At 40.1% G+C, this 26,341-nt stretch overlaps 3 protein-coding genes across 5 annotated transcripts; 2 read left to right on the plus strand and 1 right to left on the minus strand.

Annotated features, from left to right (window-relative positions):
* Positions 1-79: 79 nt before the first annotated feature.
* slc25a18 (solute carrier family 25 member 18) lies at positions 80-8,681 on the plus strand. Of its 2 annotated transcripts, none has more exons than XM_044035310.1 (10): positions 80-258; positions 1,320-1,563; positions 1,798-1,920; positions 2,729-2,784; positions 2,985-3,075; positions 3,712-3,827; positions 4,063-4,258; positions 4,631-4,785; positions 6,171-6,246; positions 6,355-8,681. In XM_044035310.1, the coding sequence occupies exons 2-10, from the start codon at positions 1,544-1,546 to the stop codon at positions 6,494-6,496; spliced, it is 975 nt and encodes a 324-aa protein (XP_043891245.1). In that variant the 5' UTR covers positions 80-258; positions 1,320-1,543; the 3' UTR covers positions 6,497-8,681. The 2 variants fall into 2 exon arrangements, with proteins under 2 accessions (XP_043891245.1, XP_043891246.1); XM_044035311.1 differs by having other exon boundaries at positions 1,324-1,563.
* Positions 4,831-13,816, minus strand: atp6v1e1a (ATPase H+ transporting V1 subunit E1a). 2 transcript variants are annotated; one of them, XM_044035313.1, is made up of 10 exons: positions 13,667-13,816; positions 13,191-13,256; positions 12,946-13,055; positions 11,588-11,654; positions 11,050-11,139; positions 10,910-10,978; positions 10,697-10,791; positions 10,503-10,590; positions 10,048-10,155; positions 4,831-5,670 (listed from the first exon to the last, which is right to left on the minus strand). In XM_044035313.1, exons 1-9 carry the CDS (start codon positions 13,697-13,699, stop codon positions 10,093-10,095), a joined length of 681 nt encoding a protein of 226 aa, XP_043891248.1. In that variant the 5' UTR covers positions 13,700-13,816; the 3' UTR covers positions 4,831-5,670; positions 10,048-10,092. The 2 variants fall into 2 exon arrangements, with proteins under 2 accessions (XP_043891248.1, XP_043891247.1); XM_044035312.1 differs by lacking the exon at positions 4,831-5,670 and having other exon boundaries at positions 9,793-10,155.
* Positions 13,817-14,450: 634 nt separating this feature from the next.
* LOC122776336 (bcl-2-like protein 13) lies at positions 14,451-26,194 on the plus strand. Its single transcript, XM_044036817.1, has 7 exons — positions 14,451-14,592; positions 15,607-15,839; positions 17,082-17,171; positions 17,572-17,728; positions 18,848-18,920; positions 19,023-19,151; positions 24,484-26,194. The coding sequence occupies exons 2-7, from the start codon at positions 15,698-15,700 to the stop codon at positions 25,540-25,542; spliced, it is 1,650 nt and encodes a 549-aa protein (XP_043892752.1). The 5' UTR covers positions 14,451-14,592; positions 15,607-15,697; the 3' UTR covers positions 25,543-26,194.
* The last annotated feature ends 147 nt before the right edge of the window (positions 26,195-26,341 follow it).

A 26,341-nucleotide genomic window follows, 5' to 3' on the forward strand; every position in this document is an offset into this window, starting at 1 on the left:
TGGCAGCGGCTCCACAGGCATGAGATTATGTTGAGTTGTGTTAGTGCAGAGCTGTGTTGCTGTGGCTGTGTCACACAGGGGAGTCACCACGAGAGGGAGGGACTAAGGCAGCCGGACAATGCTGGTGTTTGTGCAACGGCCTCTGAGTGGCTGCTGGCTCTTTCATATCCCTCTCGCTTGACTACCATTGCCACAAGCATTGTTGAAGTGAAAGGAAAGTGGACAGTTTGATCCTGCCAGTGGGATGCACCGACTAAGGTAAAACACCCTTTCCCCCACTGCTCTGTCTGCATGATGGAAAAAATTAAGGTTTTTGAAGGCTGTCTTGTTGGACTGTGGCTGTGAGAACTGTATGAGTTGGGTCTTCTAATCTAGTGCAGTTTTTTAGGGGAGGTAGAGGTCTGGGAGCTTGGATTGGCTTGGGTTGAGGCATCTAGTCAGTGTTTTGGCAGGGTCACTACAGTGTGTGTGTGTGTGTGAATGGAGCTGAGCTGAAAGAACGTTTCACAGAAAGAGGCTCAGTTAAATGCGTGTGGAGAATGTGACTATGATTAAGCAATGTTAAATACAACTTTTGAAAGAGACAAAAAAAAATGCATGGAGATGAGAAAGGACATTCCCCCCAGGATACAAGCGATGAGTGAAGCAAAAAGAACAGTTTCTGTTATTCTCACCAGAGAACACACATGAGGATAGAGTGAAGATTTACAGAGGTAAAAATAGAGGCAGAATGGAGGTGGAGAGATTAAGAGAGAGATTAATTAGGAAGCTGGGGGAAGAGGAGAAGTCGTGGAAGGGAAAAGAGGAGAAAAAGAATGCAAGAAACTAAGAACATAATGAAGCACAGCAAGAGCTGAGAACTCTAAACACGTCTTGGGTTACTTGTAATACTTAGGCCAGACAGCCAACTATTGTATTTCCAGGAGGAGGGAAAAAAAACATCGAACAAATGCATCAACTTTCGTTCAGTAGTTCTTTCCAGCCCTGTGTAAAATGCTGGATTCCAAATGCAGTAAAGAAAAGAATTTGGTTAAGCCAATCATTTTCAGTTCTGCCCTCCCTCCTAGATCAAATACTCTTATCCCTTTTAGCTGGCAGATTAGAGAGACTCAAGATGTTCTGTCTGTGTATGTTATAGTCCTGGAATATGTCTCTATTTGTTTTTATGAATTACAAAGTCTGGTAGTCAGCGAGTGTAGCATTCCTCCATCACAACCCTGCCGCCCCACTATGTTATAATGTAGATAAATAAATGTGTCACATTTGCACTCATTTGCTCTATTTAATCTGCTTTAACCTCATGTGTTTTGTTGTCCCAGGCAGTGGGAGATTAGATTTTGGTTTGTGAGGTCCAACAGTGCAGAGAGGCTGGCCAGAAGATACGGATCCAACAGTAGTGGTCTCGACCACAACAGAAAAACGTGTGGGAGGGAAGAGGCAAAGTAATTAGAAGGAAAGGAACGAAGAGAGCTAGGAGGAGGAGGAGGAGTCAGACAGGGGAAAGAAGAAGCGGACCAGGGCCTGGAGCCCAAACACGAGCAGGATGACGGAGAAGAAAGTTAGGTAGGAATATTTTTTTTCTTACTTGTTTTTTTTGCTTAATAAATATGTTTTCACTAAAGAGAAGCAGCAGCGTGGTGTGTGTCTGTGTGTGTGTGTGTTTCTGATGGTGCCTGCCTTGTTTGCATTTTCTTGTCTATGAATGGACGTGTCATTTGCATGGGCTTGTGTTGTTGGCTACATGTAAATGTGTCTGTGCATACATGTGTGCGTGTGTCTATGTTGATCCCCTCACAGCCTCCCTGCTAAGCTGATTAATGGGGGCGTGGCGGGCCTGGTTGGTGTGACATGTGTATTTCCTATCGATCTGGCCAAGACCCGCCTGCAGAACCAGCAGGGCGTCCAAGTCTACAAAGGAATGTGAGTAGGTCTGCCCTGGCCTGAGTTAACCCACCACTGTTATTGATTTGTACCAAGATAAGCCTTTCGATTATAAAATGCAATGTTTTTTCTTCCAAAGTATGTGCATCCTTTTTGATGGTAAATTGGTTTCATATGTGTTCTTTGGCTAACATCACTCCAATTTTAGCTAACCCGTTATTACTTATATGACCACATCCCACATATTTTTCCCCTGAATCTCAGGGTGAATCAGCTTTAACAGTCTTCCCATATTTGGCCCAGAGTTTTGTTTAGATTGTACCAAATACATCCATGGAATAATACCCGGGGAATGCTGTTCAAAGTCTGTGTTTTGGTGGATTTCAGTCAGAGAGAGAAGAAAAGATGAAATGCAGAGGGAAAAAAAACGATTGCATGTCCCGAATAGACACCGTGACCCTGGATTTTCAACTGTGCAAATCTGTTGGGCATCAATGCTAAGGGCTGACTGGGTGTGGCCTTCCTGTGCTCAGCAGACTGTGGTTTTCCACTGTGAGTCAGAGATGGAAAAAATAGGGAAACAAATTCTACTCAGTGCAGGAATGACATTTTAACATCAAACTTCTTGTCTTTATAAACAAAAAAAGATGAATTTCTGCTTAAATGTTCACAAATCAGCCTTTGTCCACTTTGTTTTTGAGACAGTAGGGTTATAAAAAAAAAGGTCACAGTGTGTTTGGATAAAGGCCAGGTCAAAGATGATGGTGAAAACGACAAATGGAGCACAGCTTGAATGTTTTCACAAACACACTGTATCTGTAAGTTGTTTACGTTTTTGTCTTTACAGGCTGGATTGTCTAGCAAAGACCGTACGCTCAGAGGGATATTTTGGATGCTATAGAGGTATTCTTTGCATTTCTAATCCCACTGACAAACAACATGACTATAAGCTTAATCTGGCTACTTTACGCTGTTGTTGACCATGTGAGCCCTCAGTCTTTTCATCATAGTAACCAGTGTCTACAGCCACTAGCCAATAGCAGCGACCTATAACCTGCTGCCTAGCTTTGCGTCCCTGACATTAGCCTGTTTGTCTTCTCCAGGTGCAGCAGTGAACCTCACACTCGTCACACCAGAGAAAGCAATCAAACTGGCTGCCAATGATGTCTTTAGGCAGAAGCTCTCTAAGGATGGGTAATGCACCCTCAATGACATGTCATATGACAAATCTACAGTAACATTACTAAAATATAGCCAATCCTATTACATTAATGTAAATTAAGCCATGAAGTCATACCAAAACAAATAAGATATTGAGTTAATGCCATGCATAGGAAAAGAAGATTTGAAATACAGGGTTACATATATTAGAGCCACTAAAACTCCATTGATTAGTTCCAGAAAGACTTTGTTTTGTTTTCGAGACAATCACTATGAGATGGTGCTAACATGCAATTTCCTCCTTGGCAAAAATCTCTTTGGGAGTTGTTGAGCAATTTCATAAAAAGTTAATGTTGCTGCCGCATCTGGCTCTAAACTCTACATGCTATGAACTTGGATGTCATATTTTCATAAAGAAGTAAGCAAAAGTTTGGACATTATTATGATGGTTTTTTTTAATTATTAAAAAACTAAGGAAAGCAATCAGAGGGCACAAACCTCCGTCAAGGTTGCTCTGTTTACTACCAAAATCTAAAATAGTCTACATCCCCAGGAGCTGCTCAGACACAGGGAACAAAAACAGAATCCCCACCATTTCTGGTTCCAAATGTTTTGTTTTGTCTCTCAGTTTGTTGCATTTAATTTCTGCTATTGCAACTGTGTTTGCAGGCATTTGCCTCTGTGGGGGGAGGTACTGGCAGGGTGCGGTGCTGGGACCTGTCAGGTGGTCGTCACCACTCCTATGGAGATGCTCAAGATCCAGCTGCAGGATGCAGGGAGGCTTGGTGAGTCAACCACGGGTCATTTAAGAGCCCCTTTCTTCACACCACTATACTACAGGTGTATCTGCATTTACTCAAGTGTAAAAGTCTAGTCATTAGCACATGTGATTTTCTAAATAATCAGCTGCTATTTATTTATCTGGGTAGGCACAGCCTCCTTTGTTCCACAGTGATGACCGCATGTTACAATAGTCTGCACGTGTTTGCTCACCTGAGACACTGTGTGTTTTTCCGTCAGCTGCACAAAGGCCTGTGCCAACTGCAGCTCAGACTGCTGCTGCTGCTCCTGGTCCAGCTCCATCACTAGTGTCCACCCGACCACAGCCCCGACCGACACCTCAACAACGGCCCTCAGCTACAGGCATCACTGTGGATCTATTGAGGTCTCGTGGCCTGGCCGGCCTCTACAGGGGGGCAGGGGCCACCTTAATGAGGTCATACACACAAGACAAAAACACACTCTCACACACAACACGTGCCAAATACTTTACTTCTCTCTCTCTCTTTGACTTTTATATGAAGTTGATAATTCACAGATACGTTTAAATGAGTGCCATTTTTCATAATACATACTTTTTTCTGGTGTTAATTCTTTTTCATGTTTCCCTGGTTCATTGCTGTTGACTTGGTGTCAAAAACCAACCATAACCTATACTGTATGTCTAGGCCAGTGGCTTGTTGTGTTCTGTGTCCTTTCATTGATCTTTGCTATAAATGGTCATGTCTGCTGTGCTGCAGTTAAATCTACAACTGTCTCCCTCACACAATATTTAAAATTAAAAAAAAATGTCTTTCTCAAAATCTAGGGATGTCCCCTTCTCAATGATCTACTTCCCACTATTTGCCAACTTGAACGCACTGGGCCAGGTTGATGTGCAGGCCAAGGCACCATTCTGGCAGTCATTTATGGCAGGCTGCGGCGCAGGCTCAGTGGCAGCTGTGGCTGTGACACCATTGGATGGTGAGTGGAAAGTAACAGGGAGAAATGGAGGATAAAAGCTGGTTGTGAATGGAGGCTTTCAGCCTTTTATTACCAACAAAAGATGGCAGGAGTGCACACCTACCCTTGTTCATGCTTCACCTCAACACACTGTATTGCTGAAAATGAATTCCTTGAAATGTCCTTTAAATTTTACATTTTAAAGTGACATTATGCACATGAATGATTAAATGGAACATGATTATTAAGATTAATTCATGAGCAAAAAATGCACCACAGTAACATCATTAAAGTCAGCAAATGTTGGCAAACACCAGATGGACACTTGTTAACTGTTGACTTAAAGGTCCAATGTGTAGGATTTAGAAGGGTTTACGAGCAGAAATTGAATATCCTACCCATTTGTATGATTGTACAAGTAAATAATCACTTTTATAAAATAATCTAGAAAAAGTCTTTATGTACTTTAGGCAAGGGCCTCCCTTAGCGGAGACCACTGTCTTGCACCTACATGCTTCTACAGCAGCTCAAATGGACAAACCAGGTAGAGCATGTGTTTTACATTTTGAAGCAGAAGCTTATTACAGTAAAGGAGAAGAGTGACTTCCTTTCTGATATGCTAAGCACATCTTAGTTCACTAACGGGAAAAGGAGGGATAAGAGGAGGAGTTCTCTATTTGTGAGTAAGCTGCAGTCTTGCCATTAGATGTGACTCTTTCTTATACATTGGACCTTTGATAGTGGGCAGTAAATACAAGACTATAGTAATCATCAATGTTTTGCGTCATCATAAAGAATAAAACTGCACCTTTACCGGTTCCCTTGCATTTCTTATCCAAACAATGTCAAAGTCGGGGCTGCACACACTGGTGCACTGAATAACTCGTCTCCCGCCGAGTTTGAAGCCTGTCAAAAAAACAGACAGACATCTCTTGCATTTCTCATGCAAACAAAGACAAAGTCGATGCTATGCACACTTGAATGTTCTTTGTCAAAAGAACATTCAAGTGTGTAATTTACTACCATGGTTGCTGCACATGGATCAAAGGAATGTGAGGGCGGCATTTGTCGCATTTCTACCCACATCTCTCGTCTTTCTTGTCCAAATACCACCAAAGGGGGCACTGCACACACTGGTACTCTTAGTAAGTCACCTGGCAAGTTTGAAGCCAGTCAGGTGAACTGGTAGACCACTAGGTGATTAATAGAGATAATAGATAAATAGAAGACAAAACTACACCATATCGTATCATGTACTATTACTGTGAATAAGAATTTGTTTCTGACATGTTCCAGATGCTCAATTATTATCTGGTGTTTGTCAGTTGTGCTCACTGATTGCTATTCGCTTCAATTGACAGTATATGCAATTACATCTGCATTTTTTCTGTGCCATAATCATACAGTAATAAAGACTCGTCTGCAGACCTTGCAAAAAGGCGAGGGAGAGGACACGTACAGAGGAATTGTTGACTGCACAAGGTATAACTGTATTTAATGTGGTAAAACATTTGTTTCTCTAATATTCACAAGTGTAAAAGCCCAAGTAACAAATGCTTGTCTTTTTTGTCCTATTGTCTACGCGTGCAGGCGCATCATGAGGCGGGAGGGGCCTGCAGCATTCCTAAAGGGAGCAACATGTCGTGCGTTAGTCATTGCTCCTCTTTTTGGCATCGCACAGGGCGTCTACTTTCTTGGTGTTGGAGAGGCATTGCTGGACTTCCTGGGATAGCAGTGGCTGGCATTGATGGTGGCAGTTGTATCGTCTCTGTACAAATCATTCACTGGTTTAATGTGCAGTGAATGCATGACAACACAGCTGTGTGAACAATGTATGCGATGAGAAGGAAAAGGCGGCCGTAACTTGCTGGTCTAAGACATGAAGATATTCACACTAATGAAGTTCCTCTAGGTTTTTACATGCTGTCAACAGCGTTCCATAGGTTATGCAGGATCCTGAGTGTAAATTGTCTCCGTTTTCTGGTGCGGTAACCCGGTGGGGTATTTTCCAACTCAAATATGCACATGTGTTAATGAGGTTAGGGTTAGGGCAAAAAAGACTGGGTTAGGCAGTAAAAATTAGTACAAGGAGTGGAACCCTTGTCGACCACACTCTGGTGCAGCGTTCACGTCAGTGAGCCGACTGCCGGTGGTGACTAGCTACTAGATACCACTTCCAAGGTACTACCAGGTTGCTGTCATGTATACAACCGCTAGGGGCGCTGGTTTTGAAAATGTAGACATAGGTCGTAATTCCTGAATACGACCTCGATGTACGTTTCATTGGGGGACAGTCTCGAAGTGTCTGGTTTACAATTTTTGTCGTTTTTTTTAAAAATATATATAATTTGGAATGTCACCATACATTGATACAAAAATATACTGTGTACACTCAGGATCTTCAGGACACAAATGACTCATTTGAAATAATCAAAACAAATATTGGCTATTGAGCTTTGATATGTGTGTGTGTACCTGTATTTGTTACCTCTTTAGGACATTTTATGGCATAAACACTGACCTTGTCTGGACCAATAGTCCTTATAGAAACCAAAACCTGGTCCAAAGGAGGCAGAGACAACTTTTGGAGAACTGGTTCGGTTTAGGGCTAAGGTTTGAATTGTGGTTAGGTTAAGATTAGGCATTATCTGGTTATGGTTGAGGTTGGGGATAATGCTTCATTTAGGCTATTCAAATGAATGGAAGTCAATGCAAACCTTTATGTGTATTTTTGTGGTCCTACATTCAAATGTGTGATGACATGGTCAATGTTAACTAAGGCACTATTTTTAATTATTGTACTTAATTCATTAAAACAAATATGTAGACAAACAAACCGTTTGTAGGACATACAAGATTAAAATCCTAAAACAAATGAATATGAAAAAGTTCAGGTGGAAAACAATATTAATAATATATATATATTGAATTTTTTCACTCTTACACTGCACAAAGATGAATTCAATTCAGTGTTGTTCGCCACTGACATATGCAAGACCTAGAGTAGTTGGCAGCTTTGAGCAAAATAAAAAAAAGAATTAAACCAAAGTTAAAATATAATATAAAATAGTAAAGTTTACTTTTATGGCAGGTTTCTGGCAGAGACATTTTTGTCCTCCAAGGTCCTGGGTGTGTTTTTTATTTTTACTTTCTAAGAATGCACAAACTCGTTGTTGTCCGAGGCTGCTAAATAAAATGCCTACACGTCTGACCACTTGTATGGTCATGATGAAGAACTGTGTATCATCAAATGTAACTGACAAAATCCTCTTTGAATCTTTAAATCAGAAGCTTGTATTGCCTTCTCTCACTGGATAGGGAGGTGCGGCCTTCCACTGTCTCTAAGGTCACATGTTAATCTAATGGTAATGCTTTAATCCCTGTATTAGTGTACAATATACTCTAACACACAGATCACTTCCTGCCTAAAGGCTACGACTGCTGGGGCCACCGTCTCGTAGCCTTGATATCCTCTTCTTCACAGCTTAGAAGGGTTTAAATAAAACCTGCTGAAGCCTAGGCCTGTTTTTATTGCTTAGAAAAATTATTTGTTGCTTCACATCTTATACAACTTTAAAAATGCAATTAAAGCCTTATCATTCCTAATAGTTTCTTAGCTTCAAAACTGTAATAAAAAAAAAAAAAAAAGATTTTTGTTTGGGTGATGTTAAAATACTGTTTTCATACTTGAGTCCAATTAAGCAAGAACAAATGTATTCGTTAGAGCCATTAAGGGAGTATGGCACCTTGTATTGCCAGCTGATAGTCAGTGCATAGGTCCACTTGATGGCACTAAAAGTTTGTTTTTTATTTTACAATTTTAATGCAAGACACATTCCAATGTGGCTAGTGCGCCTAGGCTACTACATTTTCTGAAGTGTAGAGTGACAAGCTGTAAATAAAGATATTTCATACTAGCTGGTTTCTCTGTGTCTTACATTTAATTGTTCGTTTTTTTCCATGCTAGTTTCGTCAGAACAACTGCAACTAGCCTTTCTCTGGCTACATGCAACAACATGCAAAACACAACCTGTTGCTAGAGCGCCATGTGCAAGACAGACAAGTTAGACTGTAGTATAAAAGAAACAAGGCCATTAGAGATGGCAGACTTCACCCCATTCACGAAACAAGCCTCTGTCGGCCTCTGTTGGTCATATTGGCAAGTGCGGAAACACAGACAGTCAGACAGACAGAGCCACTAAAAACAATACTTCACTCCCACTCTGTGAGGTGTTTCTGTTTTGGAATCTTTGCCTGGGAGAGACTTTACTGATGCAGTATAATCACCTTGTGTCTTGTTCCTGTACTTAGTTTACCATGGTGTATGACCTGTGACATAAAACGGTCTTTCAGCAGATTCTGATTGTTTCTCGCCCAGTATTAATCCTCCTATACATGTTCCTGTTTCAGTTAATGACCGTGTTTCAATGTTCGTATGAAACTGATGATCATTACACCCGTTTGGTATAATTGGTCAAGCACACACTCCACTATAATCCTACAAAAGTGCAAAAGTGCATAAAACAACTGTTGCTGGTTCTTATGACAAAGGGTGGTCACAGATTTTTCTTCTGTTAGCTCACTATGCATTTCATAAATTGATAAAACTTGTGAAAGCATTTTACAAAAATGCTTGTAAAAAGCATTCCTATTGCCACAATTGCCTAAAACCTTTGCACAATACTTTACTACGGAAGTATCAGGAAAATGTGTATCTTTGGTAGGGCTGCAACTTATTGTCATTATCCAATAATCTGTCAGTTAGTTTCTAAATTGACAAAGAAGGTGTTTGGCTATTATAAAATGTCATGAAAAAACTATGTTGATTTGGGTCTCTTGAACCTTAAAATAGCATCCTCAAATGTCATGTTTTTCTGTCACAGAGGAGCAGAGAAACCAGAAAATGATTGACATTTACAAAGCTGAGCCATAAAACCCAGTTTTACTTACGATTATTATTTGCTGCCCTAATCTTTGGTGACCTAAAGATGTAGCATTAATTAAATAAATGACTAAGGAAAGACCCAGTTTTACCAAAAGAACAGAAGGAAAATATATTTGGGATACCATTGCAACCAGTCATTCACACAACCCATTAAAAAGTAAAATAAAAGGACTTAACTGTGCAAGTTGAATGAATGCACAGTGCATTGTACAATAATACAAAAAAAGACAGAAAAACACATGCATAGCATCCATTTAAGTAAATTTTTGACCCTGATGACTGGCAGGTCACAGGTGATGGTGCAGACCATACACATTATGATGATGTTCTGTGGTCACCTTAAATGTTCCACCTGTGTCACTGCACCCCCTTCAAATCCACTGTTAATCTGTGAACTTGCGGTTGGGGTTGGCACCAAACAAGTTCACTCTGACTTCAGGCATCATCTGTCAGGAGAAGAAAGAAACACTCACACAAGGAACTAAAAGGAAGTAAGTTAGTGAATCAACCTCTCTGCAACTAAGTATTTGTTAAATGTTTTACTGCATACGCTCCGGCAAAGCTGGAAACGTAGTAGTAGCCTCCCCCATAGTTAAAATCTATATCTATTTTCAAGAATACCAGTTGGCGTTCAGTCACATATTTTTCAATGTCAAACTTTGGATAATTGATATCACCAGGAAACCAAGAGGACGCTGCTGCCCTCTACAGGTGAGCAGCAGGAACTACTTTCAGTGTGTTGTTGCAATCAAAAGCTGACTAAATTTTAGATATACAGTCACATTTACTTCACCTGATGTGCCATAAGGTCTAGCCTGCTCTCCAAAGTGTTGGAAACCTTGATCTTCCCATTATCATTATACACTTCCACTCCTCCGCAGCTGTTAATACAAAGAATAGTAACTTAATGAAAACATTAGAGCTGAAATATGCCTTTGCACAAAGATTATGTTGACAATATTGTTCAAGTGCTTTCAGTGCCCTTACATTTCTGATGAAAGAAAGCGTTCCTTGTCAATTCTGACGTCTATGTTGCTCTTCACTGCCTGTTTGTAAACAGCGATGTTCTTAATAACTGCAGCCTGACAATAGAAAAGCACAACACTGTTAACAAGGGCTGTAAATACTTGACTGTTCTCTTAAATAGAGTGTTACAGTCAATTTAATATAGCTACAACACTGTGGTCTGCTCACCCTCACCTCAATAATTTCTACATCCTGCTGTCGACAGCGAATGGTAACCTTAGGCTCCAGCAGTTGATAGAATGCCTGATAAAGTGGGGAAACCACAATTTAACACAAATCAGTGGCAAAGTTATGAGAGCAGTAAGAGAATTTACCTGAAGTATGAGCCCCTCTAGTAGTGCAGAGTACTGAACAGGATCCTTGGCAATCTCTGCAAGTCTTTGACGGGCCTCGTTCAACAAATCCTGAGAGAAGAATGCCATAGATTTAGACACTTTTATGAAATAAGGTAGAGTACTTGATTCAAGCAAGTAAAACCTATATAAATATGGGCAATTGTAACAGCTCTAAAACATTTGCATGATCAAAGGACAAGTGCTCAACAATTAATAGTATCTGAATATTTCAAAATGGCAGAAGCTGCATTTAAATTCTAAAAATATTTTTTTCATGGTTCTTTTTATGTTTTCTTGTATTAGAATGTAAAGTAGTTGCCACCATTTTTTTTTTAAAACAATTACACAGCAAATACTAACATATAAATAAATTTGATTCAGAGGTCAAACACCTGTCATCTATTTGTGTATACAAACCTAAACCATGAACACAAACCTGGTGAAGTCCTAAATCATTTATTTCTGACTGAACACTTTATGTGCTGTATGTGAAACACACTCCTATCTATTGTCTAACCTTGATCATGTCGTCACGTGCCTTCAGCACCTTTAGTCTAGCTTGGTTCATCAGGTTTGACATCTGGCTGTGAGAGTAGAAGAAAAAGACAATGAGACAAAAAGTCAATGAGCACATTAACTCACTTCTAACATTTATAACGCAACGCTTTGCACGACTGACAATTCTTACAAACTGATTTTCAGCCAACGACCACCATAAATGGATTTTGAGAAGCAGTCAAAATACATCGTTAAGGGCAGCATTACACCTCTCAGTGTATGCAATGCTGGAAATCATAAGAAAAAGAATGGGGGTGATTGAAGCTACATTTAAAAAAAAAAAAACCTGTACATTTACACAATATATTCCAATATTCCAAAGACAACTAGTAGAAGTTGCAATTATTATTTCATAATATGTATAATTCAACCAAATCTATTTTTGCTCTCTACCGTTTTACCTGGCAGACATGCTGAACTTTAGTGTTTCCATGTCTTCTGTTGTGTCTCCCACGTTACCTCTTCAATTTCGGCTCTGATACGCCAGTGTGTTTTATTTTAAGATGTATTCTTGTCCTTTGTGAACTTATTTTTTATTATTTTGTTTCGGGGCTCCACATACTGTATGTCTAACTGGTGTTTTGTTTGTTTTAAACTGAGACTGCCTCCAAAAGAGTTTGTGGTGCAGCCCTGGCTTCTTTTACTCAACGCAATGCATAGTGTGTGACTGAACCTGTTACACTGAGAACGGATTCAGTTAATGCAGCTCATACTGTATAATGCTTTTCTCTCGTGACTCTGACAACTCCAGGAACACTGCTGGGATGTCGCATGATGTTGAGAAAGGGCCATAAGATTACACTGACTACTCTGATGATCATAGTGTCTCAATTCAAATCATGTACCTTTGCATATGATGTGTTGAAGACACATTATTCAGCAAAAGGCTTCAAAAGAGTAAAGCACTTGAAGAAGATAGCTCTTTTTGATGAAAATTAAGTTGTAGCTTATTGTCTACATCACAATGATTCAAAATATGTTTTGTTTAAATGTTACTGATCCTGGAGGTTCAAATCTCTTAAACTCTTTCAAACTTTACTTAGCTAAATAAAACTCAATCACACCATCTCTGTCCATTGTGCAGCTTCAGCCCTCTGACGCCCCTTTTCCTAAAGGTAATTCATAGGAATGATATTAATATTATTAATTATATTCCGTGTGCACGTTATACCGATTTCATCACCACAAATTACTATTCTGTGGCAATTTAATATTTCATAGCCACAAATGAGGGCTTATGTGGCCCTGGCAGAGCACTGTGCTCTGTGTCTTTAAGTGAAGATCACTTGACAAGTACTTAAATTACCAGACACTTACATTTTTTTATGTTGCTCGATCTGTTTTTCTTTTTTCTCATAGTACTCCATTATTTTTACCCTCTGTGTCTGCACTAGTCGACCTTTCTCGATGTTGAATTCTTCCTCTGCCTGTGAACAGACGAGTACAACAAAACAATTACAGCAAAACTGGACAGACAGACACACAAACAAACAGGGGCAGACTGACAGTAGACAGACATACAGGTAAACATAAAGACTGACTGACAGACAGCAGACAGTTACCTTGGAATCAATCTCTTCCACTTTCTCATTGGCCTCTTGTTCAATGAAGGCCATCATGTGCTTGATCTGTCACAGGAGGAGACTCAAAGTTCAGTCATAATAGAAGCCCTTATGTTAATGTTCTCTAAGAGTTCATACAGTACACAGCCCACATACAACAACATGCGTGTATAATCCTGTTTTCTTCTAGAGCAGTCACGTGTCAGGAGACATTAGCCAGTTAGCAATTAGCTAGAGTTTTTCTTCTATTTTTCTTCACAGGTTTAACAACGTTACAAAACAAAACAACACTTATTCAAATGAACGAAACACAAACAAAACGAGTTAAAGAAAATGTGACATGACGACATAACGGTGGTTCAGTGGTTAGCTTAGCTTACGTTTGACATGTTTACTTAAATGTATATCATAGTAATTTAAAATAAAAACGTTTTAAAATTAAACAACCTATCGCTGCCTATTTATGTGAACTTTACCTGTTTCTGCACGTCAGCGTCGGTAAGCGCCATGTCTGCTCTAAATGTCTCGCCTTCTTTGCAGAAAAAGAGTAAGTGGAGTTTTCACGACCACTGAAGATAAGTTACACAGTCAACAGCTGGAGAAACAACTGACTCCTGTTAAATTCGCGTCAAGTGAACGATAATAGGACAACTTCCGGCTGGAACCTTCAAAATAACACCCATATTAAACAGATCCAAAGTTTTATAGTTTGTAACGTTACATAGGGGAACACTGATTTAGATGTTTACATTTCAGATAATAACTGCAAGGATAGTGTAATTAATTTCATAATATAACAATATAAGCATATGAGCATGAAAAAACAAGCAACTGGAAGAAAAACAACCCTAACATAACTTTAAATAAGTGTGTAGTAAAATAAATGAATGGATAAATACATGAAGGTTGATATTGAATGAAAATATACATTTTGGAGCACAGTGACAATGTTTTTGTAGGTTTTCTTTTAAAGGAGTTAGATAAAAATACTTTTCGAAAGCACAAAGTGCTCTTCATTTATATGTAAAACTACAATATAGTGAGGTTAAATCGAAATACATTTTTGTCTAATTCATTTCATATGATGGGTGAAACCAAACAATACCTCCCACCTACAGGGACACCAGAAAAACAACTTAGATATTGACAGGCGTCTTCCAAAGACCTTGAGTGTGCTCACAGGTTCTGGGTGCAAAATTAGAGTATTATTTTGAAGGTTGAAACCGGAACTTTGTTTCAATACAACTAGTTGGTGTAGCTTCGAAAGTACACTGTGTGCTAGTGACAGTGTTCTGCCCTCTACAGCTGCTGTTGCCGCTGCTGCAGAGGACCTTCGTCGGACATTTGTTCTCAACCTGTTAGTGTAGTTTATCAGCACCTGGTTGTCTTTGGAAAAGGGACGGTAAGAGATTTACTACACACGAGCTTAAGATGAAATCAAGAAAAAAACAGCACCTAAATCGTTTGCCATTAAGCTAGCTATTTTAGCTTGCATGCGCACGAGCCATTAAACTTCACACTTGGCAGACTTTGAAATATGCAACAAATGAGCCATACGGTGTATAATATTTAATGAGTATAATTGTTCATTTAAAGTTTTGTTATCGTTCTTTTAGAAAAATAAACAATAATTGTATTGTATTCATTATACTCTTCTTCTACTACATTCTTATTTTAACACTGGGGCTCCGTTTTGAAAATCAGTTTAATTTTGATAGGTTCAAACCGGAACTGTGTTCTCTTAATTCAGAAAAATTGTGGTCTGCGTGGTGGACCCCAATTTATCTGTTGAGTATTTATGAAAGTGCTTTGGTATTTTTACGCGTAGAAGACTTAAGATTCTACTGGAGTTAACTAACTGTATACTACAACAACATTTCTGTTTGCATTAGGTTGTGTTGAGAAGGCTCTTATTGAAGGACGTTTCAAGGCCCTCTGCTCTGCTACCACGTGTGTTATAGGGTTCACGATTTAGTTACAAAATGTACAACTTGAAGGGCTGAACGATTAATCGTTTTCAAATCGACAGTGCAATTTGAAACAACTTAAAGGCCAAATTGCAATTCATTTTATACATTGTTGCTTGTCTTTATGTCATCCAAATAAAAAAATATGAGGGTAAATCATTTATTTGTGTAAGTCATCACCTTACATTACAACATTGAGTGCTTATGATTTTCATTGTGTCATGTTTTAATACTGCAGGTTCAAATTAATATATTTAGTCGATAACCCTTATTGCCACATGGGTAAGTGGACGCAGTGACGGTGGGAGTGGGGCCTCTGTTCTGTGCCTTTTGAACCTGCTGTTTTACAACGTAACAGCAAAAGTTCCCATTATGCACAAAGTCTGACATTGGTCTGCATGGCACACTGCACTGATTGTCATTCTTCCTCTAATTGTCATTTTCCTCAGGTGAGACGTCCAGCTTTGACTGTGAGAGTAAATGTGCCCGAGAGTCTGACACACACACACACACACACACACACACACACACGTTGGTTAAATGGCTACGTCAGACCCCACCGACTCTGCCTTCGTCACTTCCGTCGTGCCTGAGAGTTTCCACTATGAAACCAAGTATATTGTGCTCACCTACCTGCGAACGCTGCCAGTTAGCAGATCACACACCCTCACTACAGCTCAAGGTGAGAGGACAGACTTCGTCATTTGTGTTTGGTTCTTTTTTTGTTGTTTAATTTTTTCATTGTAATATAGTTAAATGTAATTTAAGGGATTTCTTCAGTCTAAAACTGAAGTGTAGAAATGTGCTGTGCAGTCTGAACTATATAAGTCATGAGGGCAACCCTGATACTAGTGCATTCACATGACCTATAGAGCTGTGTGCATGAGCAGGGTTAATAAGAACATAAATATTCAGGGTGTGTAGGCAGGTTGCTACCTGTTTTCCAGTTTAGCCTTCTTTGACACTGGCATAGAAACACATTCACAGATTGAGATGCCAGTTTAGTTTTAGTTTTCCAACAAGCTTGGTCAGCTACAATATTTCTCATCTGGTGCACAGTGTTGTGAGGAATGGCCTGTCTTCACAGTGGCTTATATAGCAACTTTGTGCCATGACCTCAGGCTTGCAGCATGCCTGGTTTCATCATGCTCTCTCTATGTGCCTGGCATACAGAAAAGACACACAATTGAGTGCCTTTTGAACAATTTTTGAGTGATTTGGAACACAGTTATGGATATGTCACATTTGTAATTCCTTTTATGGATCTTTGTGGAATGTGCTCTCAGAGCACCAACGTACCCAATAGCACCAATGTACTATATGTGTCTTTGGTCACAGTGAGTTAGTCAAACAAAATTAGTTGGTCAAAAGTTTAACTTTAAGCTTTAAAAAAACAGAGGAGTAGATGTTAAAAAAGGGAAATAAAGAGGGGACCTTCCTGTCCCTTTTTTATTGTTGTGTGCATACTTGAAAAGGGTGTAGAAGGGCAGATGAGTGGCTGATCCCTGCTTTCCGCTTGAACCAGTCCAATTTCTGACAGCCTGTCATGTGTAATCACTGCAGGATTACTCATGTCAGTGGACCGAAGCAAAGCAGTTGGCTTGGCTAGCAATTTGGCTCTATATGTGAATGCTGACACAGCATCATGCCCAAGAAAAACCAACACTGATCCACGAATGAGCTGCAGGCGAACGGAGAGAGTGGGAAAGGATTCGTGAGAGTCCTATTCTAGTCTTCCATCCTTTGAATTTGATTTGCCATGTATTTAATTAAAAGATTCTTTCCCTCGGGAGACAGAAATTATACCATACACACATTTTCTATGGTATTTTTGTGAGGAGGCAACGTGTGTGTGTGTATGTGTTTACATGTGAGAGAATGTGTTAATGTGTTAGTTCATATGTCCTGTGTTTCTGTCTTTCAGAAGATGCAGAGAAGGAGAAAGAGAGGACGAGAACTATAAAAGGGCAGATAGAGGAAGAGCTGAGGCAACTGGAAGATGAAATGGCTGCCTGTACGTGGACACACAAAAACACACACAGCTCTAGCTGTTTTCACAAAAAAATTTTAATACAGATGCAAATGTATGCAAACCACAATTATGATACTCAGTAGTTCATAAATGATACATTCAAAAGAAATATATCTATGCCATACCTGTGCAAATTAATCCAATCATGGGCATTTGTGTACATAAAGCATAACTTAATTTCTTTCCTTCCCAACAGCTCACATCCTTAACTTGTGTCTTTAAAAAAAAAATCTTTCTTGAGGTGCTGATAAAATACAATTTTATTAGACTTCTTTTCTGTCTCTGTTTTCATAAAACATTTTTATTTTCTGGAAATATAAATTAGTCTTATAAATGTGCACCACCTGCATTAGATATGATTCAGTCCTCTGTGCGTTTGCAGCCTTTTCCACTACAGGCTTCGACCGTTGCTCATCACAAGTGTTCACTCCAGCAAACCCAGACACTTTTATTGAAGACTGCCTCACTGTGATGGGAGACCGGGTGGCCCGAGAGCTTGACGCATCCCTGACGGCAGCAGTTCACACACTCCTCACAGGGTCAGTTTTGCATAATTGTGGCCACATTTTCAGAAAACTATTTAAACAATCAATTTTGGTTCCCATGCCAGTGCTAAATGCTAAAACATCTTGCCGAACAATCATCAGTCATCTCTGCCTTGTGGTTGTTGAGTGATCTACGAAACAGTTGAGTGTTCGTGAAGCAACGACAACAATGTCAGTAATCTGCACATACCCTTATGCATGCACAATACACAATAAGAGGAAAAAGTGTGCGTTACAATCTCATGGAATAATAAAGTCAGTACTGGTTACTGTAGTTCATTTTCTCCCGAGTGAACTCTTGACGTTAGACAGATATGTAGTCCAGAGTGAAAAGTAGTGTAAACAAAGGAATGTAAATGAAATGGTGACACAATATTAGAAATTTACATACACACAAGTTTGTGCAGCTATTCATGTTAGGACACTGCACTGCAAAACCTTATTTAATTTCTGAGGACCTGGTTCATAACCTTAACCACAACCAGTTAATGTCCAACCTTACTATGATTCACATCTTAGCCCTAACTTTAACTGACAAGGTCAGTGTTTATGCCAGAAAATGTACTGAAGAGGTAACTAAAACACATACAGTCATACAAACCTTTGGAATTCTAGGAGTCTTTTGGAAATTAGTATTGGAATGAGACAGCGAAAAAGTGAGCAAAATACACAAGGCATTTAATCGGCAGTAGCTCCAGCAGAGCAGCTCAGTGGCTGTATGTGGTTAGACTGGGCAACCTCACACTACAAATATGTGCAACTGTGTGAGGGTGAGAGAGGACAAGGTTGCAATTTGTGAACTATTGCAGGGGGTTAAAAAGTGCTATTATTATTTCATCTGTTACAAGTCATGCACATTTACACAGCACAGTTAAAATTTAGGTTAGTGAATCAGAACCAGGATTATGTTAAGCTTTGGACGTAATTACTGTCTCTCAACAATGATATAGGAAGTGTGTCAGTAAGTCTGTTAAGACCAGGTCAAACCCTGCTTTGCAGGTGAATAACACTTTTATGTGAGTTGTTCCCACAGTTACTCCTGTATTTTAGGTTCATTTGAATGGCAACATTGAAGGTTTTGAACACCAGTGATGATCCTTGTGTTTGTTTTAGGCCTCTGGACTATCAGAGATTCAGAGAGACAACTCTCTCTCTCTCAACACACACACAGGGAGGCTGGAGCAAGGTGAGTTATCCATGAGTTGAACATTTATTTGTCAGCGGACATCTTTTACTTCATCTTCAACATCTGCTTTCTTTTCACTCTTTCTCACGCTCTCTCTTCCAGGTGCTAGTGCCTTTGGTGCTGCTCCAGGCTTTACAAAACGAAGGCCAGTCTGTTACATCGCTGTTGCACCTCGGAGTGCGCTTGTTAGAAGAAGAAGAAGCCGAATACATCATCCAACAAGGAGGATGGGTGAGTTTTAAATATGCACTGAAGGAACACACCTTTTTTAATGTGAAGCATAGTTAATGAGCAGAATTTTTAATTTAGAGTAAAATAATAACCATGATACATTTCATATATGGGCCCCTTTCAAGTACTCCTTACATATACAACTAAATAATATCCATTAACGCTACTCCAACAGTATTCTGAGAGGAAAATATATAATTAAAACTCAACCGGAAATTGAACAAGGATGGAGAAGTCACTAAATGGCCAGATGGGGGCATTAGTGAGCTTCAGTTATTTCATAACAGTGTTTCTGTTCCTTTAGTGAGTTACTGCATCACCACACACAACATTATATTATAAATCATACCAAATTAAGTCAGTAAAATTGCATAAATTAGGTAACATAACAATATTCCAGTGTAATCAACATTATAATTTACCTTTTAACAGAACTTAACTAGTTATCCAACATTTAATACAGTTACTATGATGTAAAGTGTTCTGCTAACAATGCTCAATTATGGTTTAGACCAAAAATGTACTTCTTTGCTTTTTTGTGGAAGTGGATGGTGTGACTGATGGAGGTGAGAACACCCTGATATAAAGCAGCTACAGCGTGATGTTTACTCACCCAAATGAAGGCAACAGCAGGAAAATGTCACCTTACGTTTTCATATTCTCTTCCATGTACTACTTTTGCAACGTCAACCTTTCTTCTCCTGTGCATTTTGTTGATTTGATTGGTGAGGCTGCAGTTCCCCTCTTATTTTATTACACGTGTTACAATAAGTCAAATGCTGTGTCGCAGATAGCTCCCTATAAAACAGGTCATGCTGATAAACGGTCACGTGACCTCACGTGTTCCAGTTGCCATTATGTCATTATCATGATGCTCTGCCTGGTGTTTTCGTGTGATTCAACATGCACGCTGGCTTCAAAACAAAGCCACATTCTTGCTCTGTGTTATGTCACAGGGGATGAGCAGATGATGGGCTGTGACAAGATCAGCGTTGAAGAGAAAGAAGGGTGAGAGAGAGAGGGAGAACATCGAGACAGAAGGGCGGGAAGATGAGGTAGGGGAGGGGTTAGGGATGAGGAAAAACCAGGGTGAACTCAGTTATCCAGAGAGAGAAAAGTGAAATCTCCATTAGTTTGACAGCTGCCCGCTCTGTGCACTTCTCTCTTCGATCGACGGCTCTCCACCTCTGCTCCATCTCCACTATTTGTCTTTCTGACTCTCTTGAACTGTCTCTTCATGCGTTAACTGGGTCGTTGAAAGACTTCACGGTGAGGTAGGATGTTTTATTTGGGATGGTGAAGCAACTGTAGCGTAAACGTATGGATTTTAATGTTCATGTTTGAGTGTGTTCTCAGAGACCGAGCGACTGTGCAGCTATTGTGTTTTTTCCCTCTTTGACACAATTACCAGCAATTGTTTAGGAGTTCCATGTAAACACAATGATCTCAGGTAAACTTAATGAGCAATGAATTGATAACATAAAGTGAAGTTTTTCTATATTAGAAAGGGCAAGGTGTCATTCATTGTATTTATCTCGATAGTTTTTCATCTTTTACAACATTTTGTAGGTCGGAAAGAAAGCGGCACAGATTAGTGTCGACCACTCTCGTTTGCTGATTTGTTGTAAAGTGGATTTTCTGTTTCTTGTCCTCTTTCGTGACATTTTAACATTGTGCTTGTCATGCACAACGCAAGGTTTGGGTTGCTCTTGTCAATGCCTTTCGTTAGTTACACCAGAATAGAATGGGAATAATTATGACCCTAATTTTTTGTCGCGTACACATCATTTGGCAGGAACAAAACCAGCAGCGCTCTGGCAGAGAACAGCCAAGGGCGGGTGGGAGAAGGACAGGAAGGAGGAGGGTGTGCAAAAAAATGGGCCATGTGGTGAAAAAGCCAAATTTTAGTCCTTTTTAATGGAGCTTGACATGACAGAAAAAGGTGTTTAGGTACTTTGGAAACAATAAAGCATAAATGCATTAGCTACATTTCATTTAGAGTCCCTTATATAGGGACAGTTGAGATCATCTCTCTTTTAGGAAAGAGTCAGTTGGATAGAAGGGTGGTTGGGATTTTGAATTGAGGTAGACTTATATTTCTCCTTTTTAAATGAAATGATAATCAGCTTTGGCAGGTTATTATTTAATTAATCAGCCAATTATTATACATAATGTATTTTGTTCTCACTTACTTAATAAATACTGTCATTAGAAACCAATACAAGTTAAATATTATGTAGTTTTGTTTTTGATGACCTATTTATTATTTAAGGACAAAGTGCACTTAAGCTTTCAATTATGAGTCTAGCTCCAGTCTGTGGGCGGTGTGCCTGAATGTCCTCCAGAGGAATTAGGACAACTGTCCTTCTGACTGAAAACTGCTGCATGAGACCTGCGTGTGCACATCAGCCTTTGCCTATTACAGTCGCCCTGAGCGCGACGTAATATGACACAGAGGTTAGAAAGTTGCACCTGACCACTTTGCAAAGAGAAAGGGATTCAAAGATGGGATCATTTTACACATTTTATATTTGCATATGTCAAATATGCTGCTGCAGCGTATTTGACACTTAATATTGTGAAAGGCGAATTGTGAAAGGCAATGGAGTCATATTGTGAAAGGCAATGGAGTCATTTTTGAAGGCCCATACAGTGCTTGTATAATTGCTCTAGTTGCTATTGCTGCTATTCCAAAACATTACAGTCACAGTAATAATATGTCAAGGACAACGTGACTCCAGTCTGAGATGAGTCGGGACACATCACATCACATCACGCCAGTACCCCAAACACAGGGTATCAGTGCTCCCTTTTTTCACAAAGACCCTCCTACTCATGAGCTCCACTCATGCATCACTGCACCAACATGAGACTGGATTAGAGCAGAGTTCCTGTGCAGGCTGTGAAAGGCCTTAAAGTAACTCTTAATAATCCTCCAAAATCATCACTGGGGGCTTGGCTGTCCCACTTGTAGCTTGCTGAAAAAAACCTGCTATGGCAGCAACACGTTGGCTGAATGCCAAAGATTAAACAGGGCACAGATCCATTTCTCTCTCCATCCATCCACAAGTCTCACTGCTGCCACAACACTGTTTTAATGACTGGATTCATATTTAGAGATGTAAATGGCATAGCTGTGTGCAACAAAAGATGATTGCATTAATGTTAAATGTTGAGCTCCCTGAGTTGTCAGATTATATAAAGGTTTAACTCCTGAAATTGACCTGATGGGGGCATCTATAAAACACGATATGATGCTAAAATAGATAGAAGCAAATTTGCTCGCCTGTCATTAATTGAAAATCTACAGTTGAAGGGAATTTTTTTTATTATTATAATTGTCGGTAATAGGCTCATAATGTTTACTGCTCTGTTTTTGATTGATGGGTATGTGGACACACACACACTAGGTGTTCATTTAATGTTCTAGTCAAATATTTGGTGCAATTTGCATAACCCTTCTGTATGATAATACATTACTTTACATTGCCTATGGTTAGGAAAGGTGATGGCATGATACTCATATGTATGAGTTAGTGAACACTGCATTGATCAAAAAATGATTGCAGGTTCCCAACTGGTTTTAGATATTTGAGGATAGTTTTTCGTTCCTATGTAAAGTCTGCCATTAGTAACACATACACACAGCTGGCACTTGCATCGATCTACAAGTGGATGTAGCATGTTGAGAGTATGTGGCAGTCATGTGTCAATGTCGCAAGTGGCTGTAATAGTCACACAAACGTAGCAGCTGTTTTCTTCTCTAAAATGTGGTTTCTTGATCATTTCAGGGTCTTTTTGTGCAGTGGCTGAATTAAGTGGTCCCTCACAGCTGCGGTTTTATATTAGAACAGTGTGAATTTGTTAGCGTGAACCACATAACTGGTTACCCTTGGTTCTGCCTCTGGCATGCTCAGTTTTTTTATGTAAGTTTGTGTTTTTGTCTCAAGGCAAAGGGTGGAGGAAGGTGTGGCATGTCTGACTGCAGAATAGTGCATTCTGCAGTGCTGGATTATAGTGAGCATTTAAGTCGGAGCCAGCGTGGAGTGAATTCAGTGTGGAACGTCTCAGGTGTGTGTTTTTGTTCGTTGGTTATTGTAAGTTTATAAGTCGGTAAGTTTTATCATTATTAGTGTCTCTAATTTTGTACCTTTTTTTTAGATTTAACTGTGCTCTACAGTTAGGAAAATACAGTCAGTGTTGAGACACAAGTGAAATATTCACTGTTGTCCTGGAAGTAATCTTTTTATTGTGAAACGCATCTAAATCAGCTTATTGAGGAAGCGAATGTTGGATAATGATGACGAATGATGCTGATGTTTTCATTTAATCTCTCTTGTGCCTCCCAGGATGCTTTGCATGACACTGTGAGTGTCCTTGTGAGGAAAAATAACCCTACCATCATAGGTTAATTATTTTATATATGCTGCCTCAGGAGTTGCAAATTAGCAGTTAAGAACTAAATGACCTTTTAGAAAGCAGATGAATACCTCACTGCCCGCTGCATTCAATTGTTTTCTGTTCAAGTCGCACCTACATGACATGCACATACCATGTTTAAAAAGGCACGTAGTCCTCGAGGGTCTTCCTGAAAATATGTTGAATTACCATTAGGTGGTGACGCCACTGGTTCCAAAAAGAAGTCTGTTTGAATGTAGTAGTAGTTGAAGTATCTGGGAATATTATCCCACTTCACAAATAATTTCTAATATTGGTGGACATTAAGTCTTCTTCAATAGAACATCACATTAATCTTGTAAATTGTGTTCCCATTTAGAGGAAAATACGATTTTAAGTAAGGCACCTGCTCAGGCGCATACAGGAATGTGGTGGTTCCGTGTATTGTCTGGCACTCAGGCCCTCAGACGGAAATACCTCAGCTGTCACCAGATGGACTCCATTATTTTAGTGCAGCGGAGATGAAGAATCATTCATACTTGGATCATTTTTCTCACATGTGTGCAGTTCTGACTCAAATATCTGAAACACTGGATTGATGACAAACAATTTGGCACAAAAATTGGCACACAATGATGTTCCTTATGCTCCTTAGGACAAACTGCTTAGTGCCGACTAGCAACTATTGGTTGCTGAATTTTTTTATGTTTACCTTTTGAAATAAGGTCATGTGTTGACAATGTTTGCACTCAGAGTGCTTTCTCTACTTAAAAATGCTTTCGATAATCATGTTGACCTCCTTCAGTTACTCAAGCCTGTTACATAATAGGACGTCATTAGAGATGCTTCACCTGGTGTTGGAGCAGAGATGTACAGTATCCTAAGCTCACCTAGTTCACAAAATCCTGACTCTGTTCCTGTCTGTCTACCACAGAGTGAAATATACAAAGTTGGGTCTGACGAGGAGCGAGGTGTGACCATTGCTGAAGACAATAACGACATTTACATCCTCTCGGCGGAGCAACATCCCGGCCAGCTCAGCCCCCCGTCGTCTCTCCTCTGCACCGGAGATAACGGCAGTGAGCTCAGCTCCTGGCAGACAGAAAGCTTACCCGTGTCTCTGGCCGGACACGAGTCTTGGGCACAGGTTAGTGCGATGGACCCTGAAGACGTCAAGAGCCTGGACAGCAATGAGGGTGTGGCTCTTGTTGAGGAACGCAGCGAAAACAACTCCTCAAACTCGGACATTGTCCATGTAGAGCGTGAGGAAGCTGAGCTGCTGGAGGAAGGCGGTGAAGTTGGAGCAATAGATGAGAGCATGATGAGTGTTTTAGGCACAGAGAGCGAGCTGGCCGAGCTCAGGGAGGAATTCGGGGACCGGACCCCTCCTGTGTCCATTTCAGTCCAGGGAGACTTCACTGCCCCAGGCACTTTGATTTCATTAGAGGAGCCAGTTGTAATAGACACACCTGTAAGCTTGTCAGCAGAATCTTCCCCCTTTTACTCAGAACCAGAGCTGCCTCCCCTGGCCTCAGAAGCTGCCCCTGCTGTTGAACCAGAACCTGCTGAGCTTTTACCTGTTCCTGCTGAAGTACCAGAGCCTGAACCTGAGCCTGAACCAGCTGCTACTACTGCACCAGTGCCTACTGAGGTGGCACCTTCATCTTTAGCCACTGCAACCCCTACAGCACCAACTGGGCCTGAAGTTGCATCAGAACCAGCTTCTGAAACAGAAAAGGAGCCAGAGCCAGTTGCAGTGCCACTGCCAGAAACTGTGGCAGAACCAGCTGTGGCCCCTGTGGCTGCAGCCCTGCTCTCAGAGGCTGCTGAGACTCCTGCAGAAACACCAGCTGAGGAGCCTCCAGTCCAGCCGGAGCCTCCAGTCCAGCCAGAGCCACCATCAGAGCTCCCAGTTCTGCTTTATGGGGGTGCTGCACTAGTGGTCCTCACCGCTGTAATAGTATACAGTATCCTACGCTACAGGAGGAAGTAGAAAAATGCTAATTATGAAATGATGCAGAGAAATAATTCTAACAGGAGACACACTGTGGGACACACAAATTATATTGGATTTATCAATCAGGGCAGATTTTTTAAATTGTGATTTTTCCAAGGTTTCCCCTTACACTAATCAACTTGCTGCTTCACTGACCTGCTATCCTTATTTTCTGTCTTTTGGCATTTCCAACTGTTTCTTTATCATTATCTGCCATTCTTAATGTAAGGTTTTTCAGACTTCAGTCTTTTGTCACTTGGATTGGAAAGTGTGACCATTGTCCCTATCCTGTCTGTTTCCCCTCACCCTCGTTCGTGTGTGTGTGTGTGTGTCTGAAACCTAAGTTCTCATTTAACATTGCTGTGCGAATGTGGGTCTTCCTGTTCTACTTTTGCAGCAAAGGGCATCCATCTATATTTATGTTCTCTTTAATTGTAATGAGTTACTCTGGCACCTTCCCTGGTAAATAAACCAAATATATGTGTGAAAGGTAAAAATTTGTATTTTGATTTTTATCTGAATGCTACAACGAGCATATTTGGTTACATTTAGTTTGTTCCAGTTTTCCATGTTGCACAAAGGATTTCACTCTACATGCAATATGTATTTTTTGTGTGTGTGAATTGAAACATTAAAGATTTTGCCCAAATATTTTGAATATGTCCTAAAATACAAGTCTGCTGTTGCATTGCCCACTTAATTCGATTTATGTGAAGGTATTAGACTTAGTTTTGATTGAATAATAAACTGTGGGTCACGGCTCAAGAGATCCCTTAAGGAGAGAAGCAGGAAATGC

This window comes from Solea senegalensis, linkage group LG10 (assembly GCF_019176455.1).
Source record: "Solea senegalensis isolate Sse05_10M linkage group LG10, IFAPA_SoseM_1, whole genome shotgun sequence".
In the NCBI taxonomy this organism is placed as follows: Eukaryota; Metazoa; Chordata; class Actinopteri; order Pleuronectiformes; family Soleidae; genus Solea; species Solea senegalensis.

Coding starts and splice junctions, on each gene's coding strand:
- slc25a18 (XM_044035310.1), top strand. CDS start 1,544: ATGACGGAGAAGAAAGTTAG. Junction 3,076..3,711: donor CAGAAGCTCTCTAAGGATGG/GTAATGCACCCT, acceptor CTGTGTTTGCAG/GCATTTGCCTCTGTGGGGGG. Junction 4,259..4,630: donor GCAGGGGCCACCTTAATGAG/GTCATACACACA, acceptor CTCAAAATCTAG/GGATGTCCCCTTCTCAATGA.
- atp6v1e1a (XM_044035313.1), bottom strand. CDS start 13,699: ATGGCGCTTACCGACGCTGACGTGCAGAAACAG. Junction 10,979..11,049: donor TAGAGGGGCTCATACTTCAG/GTAAATTCTCTT, acceptor CCACTTTATCAG/GCATTCTATCAACTGCTGGA. Junction 10,591..10,696: donor CGCTTTCTTTCATCAGAAAT/GTAAGGGCACTG, acceptor TTGTATTAACAG/CTGCGGAGGAGTGGAAGTGT.
- LOC122776336 (XM_044036817.1), top strand. CDS start 15,698: ATGGCTACGTCAGACCCCACCGACTCTGCCTTCGTCACTTCCGTCGTG. Junction 17,172..17,571: donor GGAAGATGAAATGGCTGCCT/GTACGTGGACAC, acceptor GTGCGTTTGCAG/CCTTTTCCACTACAGGCTTC. Junction 17,729..18,847: donor GTTCACACACTCCTCACAGG/GTCAGTTTTGCA, acceptor TGTTTGTTTTAG/GCCTCTGGACTATCAGAGAT.